This window comes from Haemaphysalis longicornis, unplaced genomic scaffold, assembly GCF_048455015.1.
Source record: "Haemaphysalis longicornis isolate Haplotype H1 unplaced genomic scaffold, Haemaphysalis longicornis Haplotype H1 scaffold_4, whole genome shotgun sequence".
NCBI classification, from domain to species: Eukaryota; Metazoa; Arthropoda; class Arachnida; order Ixodida; family Ixodidae; genus Haemaphysalis; species Haemaphysalis longicornis.
The window spans coordinates 89,866,841-89,887,335 of NW_027526361.1; the positions used below are offsets into that span (position 1 = coordinate 89,866,841).

Below are 20,495 nucleotides of genomic sequence, written 5' to 3' on the forward strand. Positions count from 1 at the left end.
GTTTGGTCACAGTGCACAGACGCCACAGCTTCCGCGGAATCAGAGTTCTGCGTGACTGTGTTTTACTCGGGCGCCGTCACGTTTACGTGCACGTGGCATGCGCTATTCTAGATTTTAAGTGCAGCGCACTTGAAGGGCTCGCCTTGTCGTCGTAGCTCGATGTAACGGTGAATGTCAAACGACTGCTGGAATGGGGTGGTGCCGCGATATAACGAACACAAGGAGAGCCCAGAGTTCCGTCGTAGGGTGTCCCGTAGAGGCTTCGAAAGCCAAGTGGTTTACTCATTACCGTTCGAAGTTCGTGGAACGCTGGCGCTTGTCATACATCTCCCCGTTATTTAGCGGAAAAAAAACTGATTGAAGGTACATTTGCCCAACTTTATATATAATTAACCGGCAGCGTCCGCGTTCGTTTAGTTCGGAACGCTCGTTGGGTTGGTTTTTGCCATAGTAAGCGAAAAAAAGTGGCAGTGCAACGCCGGCACCTGGGGAGAAAAAGGAGGCACAAAAAGAACAGAACTCCCGCCGGCGGTGTTTCAGCCAGGGGGCGCGCGACCACTACGGAGGCGGGAAATATGAATTGTTTTGGGTGGTAGCAATGAGCGGATAACGGCGCTACAGCCCATTACGGCGAATCACTTTCTCCGCACTTCCGTCAGCTTTCACAACGAGTGGAACGGCTTTAATTTTATTCCACCGCCCAGAACGTGTGGGGATAGGACTGTGGCAGAACACTGTTCTGCTGCTCTGGAAACGCGGGTTCAAATCCCATACGAAATAATGTCTTTTAAGTGCGGAGCGCCTAAAGGGGCCTGCCTGTCTTCGTAGCTTGGCCAGGGTCGCGGTGCCTAGCCCACGTAGTCCCGCAACGTCACGCAGCCAAACAGATGCTTCCAAAAGATCCCTGAGTGGTGATTGTTTCGATCCCGACCAGGGCAAGCGCTTCCTCCGGTCGGCAGCGAACCGGGGTCCCTCGCCGTGCGAAGTTGATGTCAATGCCATTGCGCCACAAACGCACACGTTACGTATGGGCGAAGTGTAGGGCGTAATCTTTGCGCTTCGCCGTTGCCACGGAGGCGGCCGTTGCTAGACCGCAAATAAGTACACAGTAAAATAAATTACGGAAAACATCACAAACGAACCCATTGATTACACCAAACTAATGAAAACTCAATCTCCTTATAGGCCTTTTCAGGGGCTGCGGCGCTTCAATATTTGTAACTTCACATCAGCGGCTATTTTGTTTACCGGACAACGACACCAACGTCGGTTTTCCGCGGAATGTGGCACTTCAAGCCTTAATGGCTTTAGTGGTCACCATGTGAACTCTTGCAATGGCGTCACACAGGCTGCCTGTGTAGTTCGACACCACTCCAGTTTTCACAATTTGTATTTTTCCTAATTACTCATGTTTACTTTCAATGCGCAAGCGTTTTTAGACGGCTCACCTTGAAATATGTCCATCCGTCTGTCTGGAACGCTCGGGAAATAATGTGCTCCATAGGCATAAATGGGCTATATGGGGCAATTGATAAGGACCGTAGGGCCTTCAAAGAAAATCGGGTCTTTTATTAAGTGAGATGTTCTTTATCAAAGCCCCCAGGACATTTTCGAGACACCATGACTAACATACGTATAGGGGTATGTGTGGATAGGAGCCCGTAAAAGAAATGTTCATGTAGTATCTGACAGTGTCCAGAGAAAACTTTGCGCATTTTTTTTTGTTCAGAGATTATACTATAGGTTCAGGAAGGTTAAAAAAGGCTTCAAATCCGTCATATTTCCTTCCGCTGGCAACCAAGAGTGTCGTCATGTATGACGTCATGAATTTGGCGGAGAGGATGGTGAGAGAAAATGGCACACCTGGCCGCACTTCTATTTTGGGAAAAAACAAAACCTGTGTAAATGGCCAGAATAACTCAGAATAAATTCAGTAGAGGCCCGATATTTCAGATCTGTTTTGTGCGTTTGTGTTTACGAAGAGGGCGTACAGACTAAGTAAGCACTCAAGACGGTTGCCTGGTACCGAGGCCAACAAATCTAGCTCAATGAATGGACAAAGCTTATTATAAATAGAATTTATTCATGGTAAAGAAACGGTTTCCAAAGTTTGCAACGTTCGTGAAAAGACTGCACAGTGAAATTATTCGGTCGAAGAAACACGATCGGGTACGTTGGGGCTGAGTAGGGTGGCCAGGAGAAGTTTTGGTGTGACAGCGCTGGGGTCCTGCGAATAAAAAAGCACACATTACACTGAGCACGTGTTCAGTAAAAAAAAAAAAAACGGCTCGAACATTGAACTCAGGAGGAAGGGAAGATGATGGCAATTTTTGTAATCCAAAGCGTTCTTTTTGCGCCCCACCAACGCCTAACTTTCCGTCCTCAAAAGTGCGGCCCATTATGCAACACTGTTTTGGTAACTAATCGCATGTATCGACAGACAAACGCATTTCTTAATAACCTAAAGTACAAGAATGGTTCATGCATGTCAATATTCTTCAGCGCAAAAGAAACCATCAGTACATTTGAGTCATAACAGAAGTCTCAAAACACAAGAAAAGGTATGCACTAATATTTGAAAAATGAGTTGAGTTTGTTTAAAAACGAAGTAATCTCTCGTCATTTAAATTAAAACAAAAACTGCGTTCAAAAGAAGCGGGATAACTGCACAAAACAAATGGGGCTCTGTTGCGCCCGTCAACAGTAGTGCCACCACGCGTCCAGGGCACTTCGGGTTCAGGGCACTACGACTAACTACTGCACGTAGCATGATATATGTTCGCACAGGTTCACGTTTATCAAAACATCTAGTGCTTCCAGATGTCTGTCAGCGTGATGATTCTGGCCTAATTTAAACGTAAAGCATTCTTCGGCTACAAGTCACGTTTCAAAGGGCTGAGCGTCTGGATTCTAACTATTATATCAGGTGCGCTCGAAGACGTCTTAACATTCGCAATTAACGTGAAAAGCACGCACTTACGCGCGCGCGCGGACACACACATACGCGAACACGCGCACACGCACACAAACACACATTCAAGTACACATACGCACACACGCACGCACGCACACACGCACGCACGCACACAGACAGACAGACAGACAGACAGACAGACAGACAGACAGACAGACAGACAGACACACACACACACACGCACACACACGCACACATTCTTTAATAAAACCCTTTATAAAAAAGCATTCATTAAAACTATTTTAAAGGACTGGATTTTTGGTCCCTTATCACGAGTGCTCTCGAACACGTGATAACAAAGATAAGCAATTCTCCCAATTATTCAAGAAATTTTAAGCACTTCCGAGCAATTCGAAGTAATTCCAAAAATCAAACAATTAAGAAAATACCAAGTAGTTACAAGAAGTGTTAAGTAATAACCTGTAATTCTCTTGAGTAATTCCCAATAATGCCAAGTTTTCAGAAACATTTCGAATACATACAAATATTTTTAAGTCATTACAGGCCATTAAAAGAGAACCAAGTAATTCCAAGCAAATTTATGCGATTTCAGCTATCGCATATTATCCCGAGTAATTTCACGTAATTCTAAGAAATTTAGTGGGTACTGCTATGAAACGAGACAAGGCTTCGCGTTTAAAAGACAGTCATGTGAGATTAATTGCTTCTTAAATTTTCTTGTGCGGTGTTGTATTGCGTGGTAACGAGCTCACGCAGTTCTAATTTTAAATCGAGTTACCTGTGGGTTCTAAGCGAAGAGCTTTTCACTACCCGCAAGCTTTTCGTTTCTCTCTGCTTGGCGGCTCGCAGGCACACCCGCGTTACTTGCGAACAGGCCGCGAGAGTACCGGCGCTAATCAAAGTCACCTCGAAATGAACTGAAACTGTCTATAGGACATGCGTATATATGAGGTTTTGTTTTCACTTTGGCACGAGCCTTTCGTCCCCAGTGTTTGCACTTGCAACTCTCCATGGAAGCACAATCTGCCCGTTAGGGGTAACGGCAATGCTTACCCACTCTTCGTGAATTCGTAGAGAGAATCTATCAGCTCCTCTGCGAAGCCTTCCTCTTCCTCACTGAAAGAGATTCCCGCGAGTCGCTTCATTCCGTCTTCGTCCAGCACACTGTTCGTGTGCTCGCCTTCCTCGTTGGAAAGGCCAGCGGTTCCATAGAAGAAGAAGATGTCGTCCGCGTGCGTAACGCCGAAACTCTCGGGCCAGAAGCTAAAGGATGCCCGGTGGTCGAAGACATATCGAAATGTTGGAACGCCGGTATTGGAAGCTATAGACGCAAAGAAATGAGTCGGGCAGTGGAACACGCCATCGGAAATGACTCGTGCGAAGATCGCGTACGCTGCTTCTTTGTCGTGCTCGACGTCGTAGTCACCGTAATAACGAGCCACTATTTTCCTGGCGTCCTTGATTGGAATTCCCAATGTTGTCGCCATGAAGGCCATCACCGCTAGCCTGTAGTCGTGTTCGAATACCGCGTCAAGTTTTGGGCTAGAGTATAGGAGGCTGTCAACAAACAGCGTGCCTTCATTTGGCGTTGTGCCCAAGAGAAGGCTTTCAATATCCATACCAGCCCAGGTAGCGGCGGCTTGGGGATCGGCGGGCATAAATGAGTCCCCGATGACCGGGAAAAACAATTGGCCAGCGGGGCCCTGTTTTTCCACAGCGCTGAGGATTGCCTTTGCATCAAGCTTTCTCAAACAGGCCACTACGTCAACCGATTTCTCGCTATCGTAGCATCCCAACGGCCGCGCTATGCTCCGCATTTTACCAACGGCGCTCTGGCCTCGCCACAAAATAGAGCTAAACGGTGTTCCGCTCTGCATCACAGCCCTCTTGAACAATCCCCGGCTGTGGGGTGACACCGCGTGAAAACCGACCGATATTCCCCCCGCACTTTGCCCGACTAACGTCACGTCTTTCGCGTCCCCGCCGAAGCTTCCGATGTTCTCTCGCACCCACGTAAGCAACATGTGTTGATCCCACAAGCCGTAGTTTCCGGGAGCATCTGTTGTACGCGTTGCCAGGAATCCGAACACGCCGAGCCGATAGTTGAACGTGACAAAGATAACGTCGGACCTTGAAACGAACTTCTGCATGTCGTAGATGGGTAGCGCCGAGTCGCCCCACTGGAACGCCCCGCCATGCACAAACACGATTACAGGTAACTTTGCGTCGCGGCGTCTTTCCTTGGAGCGCGGTATGGCGGGTCTCCAGATGTTGAGGTAGAGACAATCTTCGGAAGAGCCGTTGTAGTGAAGTGTGATGCCTTTTAAGAACCGGAGGTCTAGTTGACTGCAAGGGATCGGCTTCTTCGTGGCGTTTAGCACTCCTGTCCAAGGTGACACGGGCCGAGGTCTTCGAAAGCGAAGTTCACCCACCGGTGGTTCCGCGTACGGAATACCGTAGAAAGCGTCAACGAGCTCGTCTCTCACGAGGATCCGTTTGCCCGATACGAGCCCTGAGCTTATTTCAACCACGGGGACTTCGGCTACGCAACACGTGAACACAGAGCCAACTGCAGCAAGTAGCAACATTTTCTGCCCAGTCGTTGTCAATGACTTATGAGCAGAATTGGCTGCGCACCGAGAGGGAACGAGGGCTTTTAAGTACAAGGTCGCGGACACGTGACGGGCGAACCATTCACGGGCGTACCATTCACGTGCGGATATAATTACATTGCAAACGGATGGGCAACACACATTTTCGAGGAACGTGTACCGCTCGGCTGTTTACTCGATAGAGGGACATCATTGCCCAAAAATAAACCTCCGACCGGTTTTTCCGCGTGTTTCTTGTTGGTGAACACTACGAAGGGTCATCATAGGTGATACTATGGTTTCCATTGATCCGGATAAGGAGAACGTCAAGGAAGGTCCACGACTGGAAAACAGAGGGATGGCTGGAAAGAAACAGTGAAAGAGAGAGAGAGAGAGAGAGAGAGAGAGAGAGAGAGAGAGAGAGAGAGAGAGAGAGAGAGAGAGAGAGAGAGAGAGAGAGAGAGAGAGAGAGAGAGAGTTTATTGCGTGCATAATTTTGGGTGGGATCATTGGCCATATTTTTGCATGTTTTTTGACAGGATCGTCGTCGCGATCATCGGCCACTGGATGAACAGGTGCTTCATCCAGTAGGCTTGCTTAGTAGTTCAAATAGAAGAGGACAATGCCTCGAACTGGGCGGATGTATGGGGTGTACAAACAAAAGGACGCAATCCCAGCCTTCACTATATCCGGAAACACATCCAAAGCTAACATCAAAAAGTTTGTACGCACGCGATTTGAACGGGGGAAATGTGATCACCTGGCTCTAGGGGTGGTCGTCGGTGACTTTAATGTGGACGCATCTAAAGCAGATCAGAAGTCGTTCCTTCAATTCGTGCTGGAAGAGTCGGTGTTATAGGAGGCTGTAAAGTCGAGTATGGCGCGTGGCGTCTTAACCAATTCTTGCTCTATCTCCCGCAACCTGCGTCTTGCACAAACAGGTACGTACCAGGGGATGAGTTTTAGCACAATGGATGAATGACACAAAAAATCTTGGGTGCGAAAGGCATAGATAAAAGGCGGGTGGAACCTAACCTAGCTAACCTAACCTAATATACTATAACGTAACCTAAGTCAACTTAAGCTAACCTCACCTTTTTTTCAGTTTTCTTTCCGCGGTATCACGGTCCCGAAAAAGGCTGTTCACACGAAATTTAACATCGCCTAACCTAACCCATCCTAAGTTAAACCTAGTCTAACCTAGAGTTGGCAGAGGAGCATCGCTCGTGATACCGTGCTTTCATTCATTCTGTACGCCCTACAGGTTTTGCCATGGAGGAAAGAATTGGTTTTGTTTATCACCTTTCTCTTCAGGCCATCCCGCCCACTGCGCATCAGTTCTGGGTAGTCGTCTCATTCATTCCATGCGAGTGAAGCGTGGCCCGAACTCCATAAAATTTGTACGTAGGGCGGGAAAGACCTTGAGGGCCAGGAGGATATGGTCAGCCTGTGTAATACTTACAGCATGCTTGGTGGGAATCAGTTGTACCAGTGATGTGGTGGCCCTGGGCTGTGATGGCTGCGAGGGTGGCGGGTGACCGGAGTGACTGCTTGCAGTCGAGGACGGCGAGTGCCAGCGCAAAATGTGATTTTTATACGCTCGTTTGCATTCTTTTTTCTCTCAACCTCTTTCGTTACTGGTATCTGTATATTGTCATCGTTGGTGCCAATTGCGAGAGTAAACCGTACAGACTTTGTTTTAACGCCTGTAACCATTATATCCCTTGGATAAATATGGTTTGGTTCCGATCATTCCTTGTCACACCTTTTGTGCGCCTGAGTTTTTCAAGTTCAGCTGTTTTCAGTCTTTGTCCTTGGACTTCCGGTTCCACACGACATCGTTTTCGATGTATGAAACATCACTGGCGCTGCAACACCTTACTCTACTCACGTAGAATACCCCTGAAATGACTTTCTAATTCTTGCTCTTGCGTGAATTCTTCTGGGAACTTTATTGATAGAGCGCCTGGACATCCCATTCCAATGCAAGAGACTGGCGATGTTCGCAGACGCCGACTCCCTCCGCAGTGCCTCATACGCAGACTTCGTACCACTCGCCCTTCGGTTTGTCGACTGTTACTGAACCACCCAGCCACCCGTATCCTAGTTGCAGAACTTCCAAGGTTAAAGACTTCTTGTTACTGAACGTTACATATGAGTTGCTGACTATTCTCGACCAGTTCCAGTATAGTTGTGATTAAGGTGGAAATATTTTATTTCAGCAAATACCAATCCATGCTCAGAAATTTCGCGATATTCGTTCTAATATGCACGGATTCGTACACGTTCATACATATGTTTTTTTTTATTTGTGGTTGAGGTACGGCTTCCACAGTTTGCACCTCTCTTCCGTGTTAAAGTCAACAGTGAAGTTGTTTGGCCTCAGCACCATGCTTGGGTAGGTGGTTTCGGAGTAGGCTGGCCAGCTGCTGTTGCGGTCAGAAAGTTCTGGTTTCCTGCAAAAGCAATTTCATTAAAAATAGATTAGCAAGAACATCTATGCATGCAATAAGGAGTATGCTTTTTGGTAGGAAAGCACGGGCTCTTGGGTAGAAACGTGAACCCACGTGCTTGGAGGTGAGTCAATAATTTTCGTTGATTTTTTTAATTGAATTTTTTTCTAATGGTGAACACTATGTCTTCGGATGTAGAACTGGTGGTTGGTACCCGCATACCGGGAGTCCTTTGGATTTTATTACGATAAAATGACATTTCATCTCAGGGACGTAATGACATCATTTCATGATAATTATAAAATGACATTGTCCTCTTATCATCATAAGAGTCATCATCGTTATTTAATTATCGTCGTCGTTGTAATCCTTTGCAAAGTAGTAGTAAAGAACCTTTATTAAAAAGGAGGACTCTTGGTCACGATGGATGAACGAGATGGGAAGGGAGGGTGAGGGAAAATAAATGCTGGAAGTTCCCAGTTGTTCGAATAAACGGGCCAGTTGTTGGAATGTGCAGTTAACGGGCCGGTTCACGGTAACAGCAAGAGAGTTCGCAAAACGAATGCCTCTCTAATAGACCCTCAACTGCTCCTGTCGTGCGATGCCCGAGCGCACTCTGTGCCCGCTAGTTGACTTATTTTATCCCTGCGTCATTACTTGTATTCGATAGTAGGCAGAATTATATGCCTACACAAGAATCCAGCACTTCGCCTGTTGAAGTCGTGGCTATGAAGTCAAGAATTTGCCAGTAGCCATCCGACCGCACTTGATGTGTAATACTGCCCGGTGTTATGGCGTTTGTCGGCCTTATGAATTAGGTACACCTTCCTGTAAGCAATACTTCACAGCTCTTGCTCGGCGGCCGTGCTTTTGTCTTTGTTGTGCCCGATGTACAATTATTATAAGTTGCCGCCTACTTTTGACCGGATGTGCTAACATAAAGCATCACTTCGGGTGAGAAGCTTGTTGTCTCGATATTTAAACGCGAGACATAGTAGTGCAGAACATTCTGCGTGAAGGCTCGAAAGCCACCTTTTCGCACTGAGATGGGATGCAAGAATTGCAGTAACTCTCTTGAATAACAATGAGAAAACTAAAAAAACACTACTAAGCAGTATGTTAAGAAACAAACATCTTACATCGAAGAGCCGTTTTTGCATTGCAGTTACATTGCGTCTTAGGGCACACTGCCGCGAGCGCTAAAATCGACTGAAACGGCAATAAGATGGCGCGACTTTTCTGAGAGACACTACGAATGGCTCCGTGAGGCTCGCTCTCGCTTGTCTCTATCACTCGCACGAATCACGCGAAGAACCAACCACGGCCACTTAACTATGCAGCCTTCGATACGGGCTACGGCTGGGAGATTAACTGACCCGGCATTGATGTGTCCGCAGTGCGGACCCTGTGCGCCTGCTATAACTACGAGATTGAATATTCAAACAAGTTCTCACCTAAGCAAGCCAGTTATTACTGACCCTATCACCGCTTTTAAGCACTATTAGAGTTTGTGGCGTAAGTATCTGATAGGTTTGTCTGAAAATACCCCACGCTCCCATCTCCTAATTTCTGCTTTTTTATGCATAATGTTTACTGGCGGGCACAAGTGTAGTGGTGGAATCAGTGAGAAAACAAAAGCCTTCCTCGAGAAAAAATAGGTCAGCACTCATCGCGTCAACCCACCACTATCACTCTCCCACGGCCACTCAATTAAACTGGCCGTGACTCGGTAAGCCGCTAGCTGCACGAGGCAAACAGCCACATGGAGCTAGGGGCTAACTGCAATTCGGAAGCTGAGTAGCCGGATTCATTTTTTTGTTCCATCGCTAACTTCCAGCGAGATGTGTGAGGGCGCTTCCTTTCAACAACATTTACAGAAGTAAGCGTTTAGTAATAAAAAAGGCACTTACCCGGTTTTTGCGAATTCATACAGCAGCGTCATTAGCTCGATTGCGAATTCTTCCTCCATCTTCGTGGGCTTGGCTTTCGAAAGCAGCTCTTTGGCGGATGAATCCATGACGTCGGTGTATTTACTTGTGTCGTTGTGCAGCCACAGGGTTCCATAGAAGAAGCCGACGTCATCACCATGTGCCACACCATAGTTTTTTGGCCACAAGCTGAAAGATGGCCGATGATCAAAGAGGTACCTGTACGTCGGAACCCCACTCTTAACGGCCGCGGTGGCAAAAAAGTGAGTCGGACAGTCGAAGCCGGCGTCTGCAACCATCCGCCCGAATATGCCAGACACCGAATCCCTGTCATGTTCGACTTCATGATCTCCGTAGTATTTCGTTGCAATATCGCGGGCAGCTCTGAAAGGGATTCCAAACGACGTTGCCATAAAGGTTGTCGCAAAAAGCCGATAGTCCTGGTAAAGTATGTCTTCGATGAACGGATTCAAGAGGCTTATGTTGTCGACAAAAAATGAGCCCTCGTCTCTGGTTGTGCCCAACAGGACGCTCTCGACGTTCAGTTCAGCCCATGCAGTAGACGAGTGGGGATCGTGAGGCATAAATGAGCCGCCGAAGAGGGGCATGAAGATCCGGTCGACCCCGACTTGCTGTTCCAGGGCATCCATGATGTCTTTGCCGTCGATCTTCTTCAAACAGGCCACGACTTCGCGAGCCTGGTCTCTTAAGAACTGCGTGCCATTGTAGCATCCCAACGCCCCCGCTATATTTCGCGTTGCAGAGATAGTACTGTGGTGGATCCAAAAAATAGAGCTGAGGGGCGTTCCGCTCTGCATGAAAACCCTCTTGAAAAGTCCTCGGCTATGAGGCGATGCCGCGTGGAGACCGATTGCTATTCCTCCCGCACTTTCGCCGGCCAACGTAACGTTGTCGGGATCACCTCCGAAGTCGCCAATGTTTTCCTTTACCCACTTCAACGCTAGGGTTTGATCCCACATGCCGTTGTCGTCGGGAGCGTCGGTCGTGTTCGTCGTCAGAAATCCGAAGAGGCCGACGCGGTAGTTGAACGTAACGAACACGACGTCCAACTTGGAAACAAACCTTTCCATGTCGTAAAAATAGAGGGCCGAGTCTCCCCACTGGAAAGCCCCTCCATGCACATATACGATCACAGGTAGTTTCGCCTTACAACGTCCCTCTTCGCACTCCGCGCGAGCGGGTCTCCAGATGTTAATGTAAAGGCAGTCCTCTGAAGCGTTCTCGTATCGCAGCTTCCCGATCTTCAGTAACGTTAAATCGAGCTGACGGCAGGGACTTGGCTTCTGTGTCGCGTTCAACACTTCCTTCCATGGACGCGCGGGTCGAGGTCTTTGGAAACGAAGATCGCCAACCGGTGGCTCGGCGTACGGGATGCCGTAGAAGGCGTCGACGAGCGTGTCGTTGACGAGGAAGCGCTTGCCAGACACGGGCCCCGAACTAGTCTGAACTAGAGGAGCTTCAGCAGCGCAGTATGCCACACTACAGCAGAGTAGAGCGAGTACCAACATTTCAGCGTAGTTGGGCCACTACTGTCTGCAGATGCGACCCGTATCGCTTCGTAGACAGGAATGAATTCGCTGCTTCTCTGACGGGCGTAAAAAGAAGGCGTCTTTCTGTGTCCTTAAGAAGAAAAGTAGAGATCAAAATACGGTATCGGTTTGTCCTCACATTCGGCCCTGGTAACGACCTCCAAGCTCTCATGGATTCACTGAGGGTATTTTCGACGCTAGCTTGGACATTTATGTTTCCTTATTAAGGCGCCTTATGAAGGGAAACAAAGTGGAATGTGCATTGGCGCGATCCTCCTTTCCTGACATTCTGACGCAGTGGGATACACTCTCACGGCCGAGGCAGCACGCCGGATATCCTAACCTTCCCGGCATTTCTATTCTCTTTCCGTGTCCCTCATCTTTATTAACGGTGTCGGTGGCCTCCGTGCTTGCCGTGGACTTCCGTGCTTGCGTGTGTGTCACTGTTCTGGTAGGCCCATTGCAGAGATGTGCGCATAACGAAGCAGGAAAACTAAATGTGAAAGTTTTATTCACTTTTGCGTCAACGTGTTTTTACTGGAAACGCGGCAGATGAGATTCTTGTGCGGAAGCAGTAAATGCCGTATTATGCCAACCTCTTCAATGTGGCAATTTTCCTAATTTGAGGACGATTTGGGGTTTAGGGTTTCAACCTGGAGCTTGCGGAACGCTAGTCATCCACTTATCTTCGTGTCTAAGGCCTAACCTGGGCACTAGATCAGTGAAGGTGGACGTATTGAATGTGTAGTGGCCTTCGACTTAAAAACATGCACTCAGGCCTACATGAGTTACTTGAACATGCAAATTAAAAAAAAATAGCGAATCACTTTTACGTTAGTGACGTGTAGGTAAGATTAAAAATGGCATTAAAGAGGGATTAAAAAGGGCAAAGCATCTCACTCGTAGAGAAGAAAATACCGAAAAGGTGAAGGGAGCGTGAGGATGGTAATTTAGAGGACCCAATCGGACTACTGAACGCGTGTCTGCAAATCGGTGCTTTCTCTACTGAAAATCAAGAAGAACATGAAAAAAAGGAAGCAGCTAGTACATATGAGTAGTTCGCGAAGTCATTTCACAACGACTTCATTCCCGTTCTGACCAAGGCCCATAGGTAAAAGCCAGAAACAATTCAACACTAATATGTAATTTCAGGGATCTTGTTTCATGTTTTCGTAAAAACAAACCAGTGAAAAAACGTCTCTCTACTCTCCTCCTCCTTCTCTTCTCTTAGTGTTATCTCATCTTTTTGTAATGCTTTCCCCCTGGTTGGCTTTTAAATAACTGGATACTGTTTCGGCGCACAAATTTTTTATAAATGTCTTTTAATACCTAGGCTTATACGTCAGTGTTGACGAGCATTTCACCGCAGAATGTGGATTTCATACACTTGTCTACTCTTCTGCCCCTTACCTAGTACCGCCTTCATACCCTGTTCATCATCCTTGCTAATTACGAGGCCGAACCACATTAGAGTTGGTTTCAACGCCAGTGACCTTGAGTGTCGTTCGATTCCAGTCCTCTTTCCTTCAAACGCCGCTCGAGTACCTGAACTTCGTAAATTCGGCTATTTTCATTCTTTGCCCCAGTAATTCTGTTCCTGGATAGACTGCATGTAACATCGAATTAGTTGTGTGCCGCATCGCTGGGCTTTCTATTTCCCCGCTGCTTTGCCATTTAAGGTTTGTTTGAACCTTTGTGCAGTAGAATGGTTCTCGAACCCTTTTTGATTGTCACGCCTTGCTAAAATATGTCTCGAAACTTTCCGGAAAGCACCTGGACGGCTCAACGAAATAACGACAACTTATTCGCCTAAGCCGAATCAATTAGCAGTGTTTATTGCGTAGACTTTTATCCATTCGTATTTTAGTTTTTCGACTGTTGCGATACCACACAGTCATCCATAATCTATTGGCCGAGTCACCAGGCTTTGATACGTTTTTGAGCTAAATACTTGCACGATTTGCTTCATGGTAGTTAAGCCTCCTTGATCAACTACAGTAGCGTCGTGGCAAATAAGGTGCCGTTACGATACTACTGTTTATCCCAATTGAAGTTAATACATATTGAGGGCTTCGCATGCATGTCCAGGATAGTGGGAACGTTCATAAATATCTTTTTAATCGCGGTAAAGGTACGGCTTCCACAGTGCACACCTCTCTTCTGTGTGAAATTCTACAGTGAAGTTGTTTGGCCTCAGAACCATGCTTGGGTAGACGCTTGTAGAGTAGGCTGGCCAGCTGGTGTTCCGATCAGATAGTTCGGGTTTCCTGCAAAACCAGTTTAATTAAATAGAAAGGTTAGTGATCAGAACACGCGTGCATGAAGTAAGGAGTATGGTTTTGCGTCGAAATAGCTACATTCAGCCTACAACTACCACAAATATCACGCGCTTGGGGGTTAGTCAGTAGTTTTTTTGGATGCAGAACTTTGATTTTAAACTGAGGCTGTGTATGTCTCACATGTCCGGCACTTGTCTAGAATTATTTCTGCAAGACTGGCGCGTTCGCCAGCTGTGCCTGCTAGAAAAGGCATCATGCATACGAAAAATGGTGACCACAATGTTAAATACATCATCTGACAACCAGAAAACCTTTGCAGAGATGACAGTCGAATCCAGGGAGACACGTTGGGACAGGCAAGAAATTTAACCAATATTCTACGCCGACGGCACATTAAACGCCGTAGCCTAGGTACTTTAAATATGAAGAAAAATATGAAAAGAGGATAAATAAAACGCCAAAGGAACACATTCCCATCATGGCTACACAGCGCGCGCGTTAAAAATAAATAGTTCTGACTGGCAGTATAGAAACATGGCGCAGTGCACGTGAGTGGGCGCTGTCTCGCAGGCGATTAATTAGATATTAAAAGCTGGCCTGAGGCGCGAACTTTGAACCTGGTGAATAGGCAGGATTCACATGGTATGAGGGGTGTGACTGCGTTCATCCGTGGACAAGCACGCATGAACATCTTCAGATGAAAGTTTCCAGGCCACTCCACGGATACGGGTGCAGCCAGCCGGCGAGCATCGGAAAGCACGGCAAAGAAGCAGTTCTCGTAATGTTTTCGCGCCCACACACTAAGCCACGCAAGCATAGACCTCATCTCCAACTTTCTGTGCGGTGTGGTTCGTAAGCAAAATACGCATTGCAGCAAGGCCAACTTGCTCACGAATGATGTGTTGCTGTGAATATAATGTAGATACAATGAAAAAATGATAGTGCAATAGGCTGCTAAGACGACTCCATCGTTACATCGACTTCCATTCACTTCTAATAATTACTTAGACCACCATGCAGTTGTGCACAGCTCAAAATTACTGTCTGCAGTCAATGGATGGGCTTCTGCGGGGGTTGTATGGTTACCAGGAACTATATTCGGTCGTGTTTTATGAAAGCTATTCCGAAACCAATTACATGACCTTGAATTGCTGAAGAGAATTTATAACAGGGGGAGGTGTTTTATCTCAGCAGGTACCATAGATAAGTATCAGTTGCAGTTAAATGCAAATAATACGAAACCACCGTTACCAATCCATTCCAGCCGCCCCGTAAAGCCGCCGTTAAACGGACGGTTTGTCTGCTACGAAAAAAACCTCAGCCCTCTAAAAATCTTTGAGCTAATTCGAACAATGATAAATAACGAAGCAGAAACAGCCCTGTTTTATTACCTTGTGTTTTGGTTTCATTTTGTGCGTTTCTAGTTCTCGAACAATGCCTTTTCCTCGAAAACTATCGAGACAAATAAATTAGGGCACCTAAGCACACCGTATGGTGCAGTGAATGCGAAAGCATATTTGCTGGGCTGTGGAACGGATATGCCGGTATTGTGTGCATCGCCTTGTTTTACAGCAGCTGTCAATGTAGTCTGTTCGTAGTCCATCACAGTAAACACCACACCCATGAAATATTAAAAACAATTCTATTGCGTGGAAGGCAGCGGGTTTTATCTATGCATGCTAATGACGGGTTCTTTATATATGGGCATTTGTGTGTGGGGGGGGGGGGGGGTGCATAAGTCCTCTTGTTATGGCCGCCACCATTTTCTCTTCGCGACGTTTTTTCTAAATTTGTTTGCAATGGCTTCAAAACTTGCGCAATAGCCCTTGTTGGAGCTAAATATACGCTATTAGCGGGAGAGTTCTTTGCAACTCGCCTAGCTGCTACCTGGGCAATCACCATGCTGAAATTTCATCTGTATTGTAACGTGTACGTGTTTCTAACACCCATTTCCGAGTCCAATGCCACAAACCATTCATCAATGTCCACTTTTAGCCAGCTAGATTGAGTGACCCTGCAGCGGTTCAGTCGTTCCGTGCTCACCTCCCATTCCGGAGAGCCCTGGTTCGAATCCCACTGAGGGCGACATTGAGTGAATTTGTTCAAAGTCAATACGTGTCTTTTCTAATTAAAGCGTCCCTAAAAATTGTTGGGTCATTCTGACGATTGAATGACCCTGTTTTAAAGACAACAGTCTTTCTTGGGCTACTTAAACACAGAAATTTTGGTCTGTCTGTCTATCTGTCTGTGACTCGATTCAGTCCCCCGACCAAAGTGAAATAAAATCTGCGCAATAGTTTTATATACTCACAGTCAAATCTAAACGTCTATATCCGGTGTAAGTGTTCATAATTGTCAACATTGTTGAACAAGAACAAGACATTGCGCAAATATAAGGTAGAAAATGAATATATAAGTGACATTTGCAGTGTTCATTTATTAATCAATTCATTGATGCTTGGTTTTTGTGATAGCAGATGAAATACTACATCAACGACAGGAAACCGTCACCTGCTGTTGCCAGCGCTACCTCCTGGCGACATCTAAGAAATCAAATGGCAATTGCAACGAAAGGTTCCACTAAACGGGATTTACTTTCAGCTTGTTATGCTCGTGCAGTTGGACATCGTGGTTCTATAAATGTTGTCGAATGGGGCCTCAATTCACGCGCGTTTCCGCCGTACGCCAGCGCTGGCATCGAGACACCCGACTTGGAGCAGTAGAACACGGTAAATTTGAATTGACTTGAGCAAACCTTGAGCATGTTATCTTGGGAGGAACGAGACCGGAAAGGAACAGCATAAGAGCTGAGAGGGAAAGAGAAGAGAGGTCTTTAGTTGGCAGGGGCGGCAGTCGACTATCGTCTTTCGGCAACATTTGAAACGAAAGGAGCTGAAACGCTTTCAGCAGTCGCCCAGTTCGTGCGCCCGCCATTAGCCATTTCGCGTACCATCCGTTGCCATTTTGTGCACCATTGAAGCCGAATGTTCACTCAAAATACCAAACTAATGCTTCAGCATTTAAACAAATGACAAGACGCTACAACCATGCTTAAAAAAGGAGAGAGCTGGGTAGCCAGCCGTTGCCTTTTTTGAAGTGAAAGTCGGCAATTGGCTGCATTGTCAGTGAACTCCTCCCACCGTAAATGATAAACTTCGCCGCAGTTTTTAGGCGCAAAAATTTCGACTTAGAATTAATATGTGTTGAGTCAACCACGCCGACTTCATGAAGCTACCTTGTGCACGATGGTGCCAAAAGTAGCCGTCTAATTTTGGTTTTGATTGATTGATTGCTGAGTTTAACGCGCCGACGCTGCACAGGCGATGAGGCGTGCCGTGGTGGAGGGCTCCGGATTAATTTTGATCACGTGGGGATCTTCAACGTGCGCCGACATCTCGAATAGACGAACGGTTTTGCTTTTCGCCTGCATTAGAAACGCAGCCGCCGAGGCCGGGAGTAGAACCCGTGTCCTTGTGCTTAGCAGGATCTGTCTAATTTTGGACCCACAGAAGCTAACAGCGAATGCTACTCGCGGTTGAGAAGCTCTCGATTTCAATATTTTAGAGCCAAATATGATAGTGCCGACCGTTTCGCACGCCAATACCCTCGAGGACGACTTTTCCGCACAAAGAAAGGATGAACCAGTAGCAGCACCTTTTCTAATAACGAGGAAAGTAAGACACTGATATGCGGCAAATAAAAATTAAGGGCCATTTTTACACAGCACTTAGGCCACCTTTTTCCGACTTCTTTTGTAAACTGTTGTTGCAGTAGCAACAACTAAAGTGATGATAAGATGGCGCGACCATTTTAATCCACGCCAAAGGGACCGCCGTCACGTGTCACGCGTCGCTCTCGTCGTTTTCAGTATCCGTCACTCCAGTCTTCAATGCCAGCGATGGTTTGAAGAGATTAACTGACGGGGTACTAATGTTGCTGCAATGCAGGCCCCATATTTGCGATACATTATTCAGACAGGCACTAACCTGAACCAAAACTGTTATTATGGAACATATAGTGGCTTTTTTACAATACTACAATAAGGGGTTTCTTGTAAATAGTGCCTGTATCGTAGTGTTGACGTCTCGATAGCGCTGGTTTGCAGTTCAACCATTCCAGCTGCCTCGGCTTTTCTTACTGCTGCAGTAAATATCTTTCTCAAACATTGCTTGTTGTGTCCTTTCAGTGAACTGTCTCCTACGCCGTTCGTCTAATCACTCCAGTCACTTCCAGGTTATGATAATGTTGTCTGGCGCGCCAAAACCGAGCGATGGAATGAGGGAGAATAAAAGGTGATTTACGCGAGACAAAATACTCTAGCACTCTTCGTGTCAGCCCTCTCTTAACATTCGGCAAATGATTCACTCCATATCATCATGGTTATAGCGCGGAAGAGATGTGGATGGACAGGGAAGAGACCGGGACTATCGCTGTTCTTGGTCTGTCTTCTCTGCGCTGTGGTCATGAAAATGTTGAACCAATTTGGCTAAAGTTTAACATTACCAGTACGCTCCATGTGGGTGTTGCTTAAGTTGCACAGAACTTTATTTTTCCAAGCTGGCCTGGTAAGTAGTTTCCTATTTTAGTTTGCCATTTGGAAGATGTGCAAGCGCCTAGCGTTTTAGCTCTACAGGGAATGTTTTACCACATTGCTGGAAGAAGTCCATATTTGGATGATAAACGATACTCACCCAGTTTTCGCAAACTTGTACAGCGTCTTCATAAGCTCTATGGCGAAAGCTTCTTCCACCTTCGTGGGCTTGGCTTTCGAAACAAGCTTTTTGGCGGCGGAATCCATGATGTCCGTATATTTACTTGCGTCGCTGAGCAGCCACACCGTTCCATAGAAAAAGGCGATGTCGTCAGCATGCGTGGCACCATAGTTCTTTGGCCACAAGCTGTACGATGGCCGATGATCAAAAAGATACCTGTACGTCGGTACGCCACTCTTAACGGCCGCTGTGGCGAAGAAATGGGTTGGACAGTCGAAGCTGGCGTCTGCGATTATTCGTGCAAATATGTCGAACACGGAATTCCTGTCATGCTCGACGTCATAACCTCCGTAGTACTTCATCGCTATATTGCGGGCATTCTTTATCGGGATTCCAAACGACGTCGCCATGAAGGTTGTCGCAAGAAGCCTGTAGTCCTGGTCGAGGATTTGATCGATGAAAGGATTCAAGAAGCGAATGTTGTCGACGAACAAGGATCCCTCATCGCTTGTTGTCCCCAAGAGGACGCTCTCGACGTTGATTCCAGTCCACGCCGTGGATGAGTGAGGATCGCGAGGCGTAAACGAACCCCCGAAGAGGGGCATGAAGATCCGCTGGGCGCTGCCCTGCTCTTTCAGGGCTTGCATGATGACTTTGGCATCGAGCTTCTTGAGACACGCTACAACTTCGTGTGCCTGCTCCTTTAACGACTGCGTGGAATTGTAGCATCCCAACACACCCGCTATGTTGCGCGTTGTTGAGATAGGGCTGTGCTGACGCCAAAGAATCGAGCTGAGGGGCGTACCGCTCTGTATGAACGCCCGCTTGAAAAGCCCTCGGCTATGAGGCGACGCCGCGTGGAGACCGACTGCTATTCCTCCCGCACTTTCGCCGGTCAACGTAACGTCGTCGGGATCACCGCCGAAGTGGCCAATGTTTTCCTTTACCCACTTTAACGCTAGGTTTTGATCCCACAATCCATTGTCCTCGGGAGCATCGGTCGTGTTCGTCGTCAGAAATCCGAAGAGCCCGACGCGGTAGTTGAACGTAACGAACACGACGTCCAACTTGGAAACAAACCTTTCCATGTCGTAAAAATAGAGGGCCGAATCTCCCCACTGGAAAGCTCCTCCATGCACATATACGACGACCGGTAGTTTCGCCTTACAACGTCCCTCGGCGCACTCCGCGCGAGCGGGTCTCCAGATGTTGATGTAAAGGCAGTCCTCCGAGGCGTTGTCGTAACGTAGAGTGACGCTCTTGAGAAACCTCAGGTCGAGCTGACGACAAGGACTTGGCTTCTGGGTCGCGTTCAACACTTCCTTCCATGGACGCACGGGTCGAGGTCTTTGGAAACGAAGATCGCCAACCGGTGGCTCGGCGTACGGGATGCCGTAGAAGGCGTCGACGAGCGTGTCGTTGACGAGGAACCGCCTTCCAGACACGGGCCCAAAATTAGTCTGAACTAGAGGAGTTCCAGCAGCACAGTATGCCACACAACAACAGAGTAAAGCGAGCACCAACATTTGTACAAAGCTGGCTCACTATCTGCAGATGTTAGCGGTATTGCTGTGTGCAAGAGCACGAATTCAGTGATTCTTCTTATAGACGTCACAGCTTAAGTGTATTGAAGAAGAAGCGAGAGAGAAAAACACGTTTTGTTCTAATCGGTATGTCATCGCATTCGCCCGTGAGAAAGGCCTTCAAGCTCTCATGGATTCATGGCGTGTACTTTCGAGGCGTCTTTGTGCATTTAGGATTGCATCATATGCCGCTGAATTGAGAGAAACTAGGCGGAATGCAGGCCTTGATACTACGTTTTCCTCAAGGTGTGCCGCAATTGCCTCTAAAGAGCCAAATGGAGACGCCTAGAGCTCCGAACGCACAACTCTTTTTTCTTTCTTTTACCAGTCCGTCATATTATTTAAGGTGTTGTCGGCGTTCGTGCTTCTCTAGGGCGGATGTATGTTGGGAGCGAGCGTAATGTTTCGCGCGTTGCCCATCCAGAGACATAACGAACCAGGAAAACTAATGTTGCAAGTCCCCT

At 47.1% G+C, this 20,495-nt stretch overlaps 3 protein-coding genes across 3 annotated transcripts; all 3 read right to left on the reverse strand.

Moving 5' to 3' along the window:
• Positions 1 to 2,065: 2,065 nt before the first annotated feature.
• On the reverse strand, positions 2,066 to 5,580 carry LOC144179028 (acetylcholinesterase-like). The gene is made up of 2 exons (XM_077707202.1): positions 3,989 to 5,580; positions 2,066 to 2,227 (listed from the first exon to the last, which is right to left on the reverse strand). The coding sequence occupies exons 1-2, from the start codon at positions 5,521 to 5,523 to the stop codon at positions 2,080 to 2,082; spliced, it is 1,683 nt and encodes a 560-aa protein (XP_077563328.1). The 5' UTR covers positions 5,524 to 5,580; the 3' UTR covers positions 2,066 to 2,079.
• Positions 5,581 to 7,831: 2,251 nt separating this feature from the next.
• On the reverse strand, positions 7,832 to 11,827 carry LOC144179833 (acetylcholinesterase-1-like). The gene is made up of 2 exons (XM_077708263.1): positions 9,890 to 11,827; positions 7,832 to 7,982 (listed from the first exon to the last, which is right to left on the reverse strand). Exons 1-2 carry the CDS (start codon positions 11,434 to 11,436, stop codon positions 7,832 to 7,834), a joined length of 1,698 nt encoding a protein of 565 aa, XP_077564389.1. The 5' UTR covers positions 11,437 to 11,827.
• A 1,606-nt stretch (positions 11,828 to 13,433) lies between these two features.
• On the reverse strand, positions 13,434 to 20,046 carry LOC144179029 (acetylcholinesterase-1-like). Its single transcript, XM_077707203.1, has 2 exons — positions 18,428 to 20,046; positions 13,434 to 13,724 (listed from the first exon to the last, which is right to left on the reverse strand). The coding sequence occupies exons 1-2, from the start codon at positions 19,972 to 19,974 to the stop codon at positions 13,574 to 13,576; spliced, it is 1,698 nt and encodes a 565-aa protein (XP_077563329.1). The 5' UTR covers positions 19,975 to 20,046; the 3' UTR covers positions 13,434 to 13,573.
• Between the last annotated feature and the right edge of the window lie 449 nt (positions 20,047 to 20,495).

Bases quoted from the DNA above. Each gene is read 5' to 3' on its own strand.
- LOC144179028 (XM_077707202.1), bottom strand. From the start codon at position 5,523: ATGTTGCTACTTGCTGCAGTTGGCTCTGTGTTCACGTGTTGCGTAGCC. The intron at 2,228-3,988 runs GTAAGCATTGCC...TTTTATTCGCAG, and splicing joins TACGAATTCACGAAGAGTGG to GACCCCAGCGCTGTCACACC.
- LOC144179029 (XM_077707203.1), bottom strand. From the start codon at position 19,974: ATGTTGGTGCTCGCTTTACTCTGTTGTTGTGTGGCATACTGTGCTGCT. The intron at 13,725-18,427 runs GTGAGTATCGTT...CTGGTTTTGCAG, and splicing joins TACAAGTTTGCGAAAACTGG to GAAACCCGAACTATCTGATC.
- LOC144179833 (XM_077708263.1), bottom strand. From the start codon at position 11,436: ATGTTGGTACTCGCTCTACTCTGCTGTAGTGTGGCATACTGCGCTGCT. The intron at 7,983-9,889 runs GTAAGTGCCTTT...TTGCTTTTGCAG, and splicing joins TATGAATTCGCAAAAACCGG to GAAACCAGAACTTTCTGACC.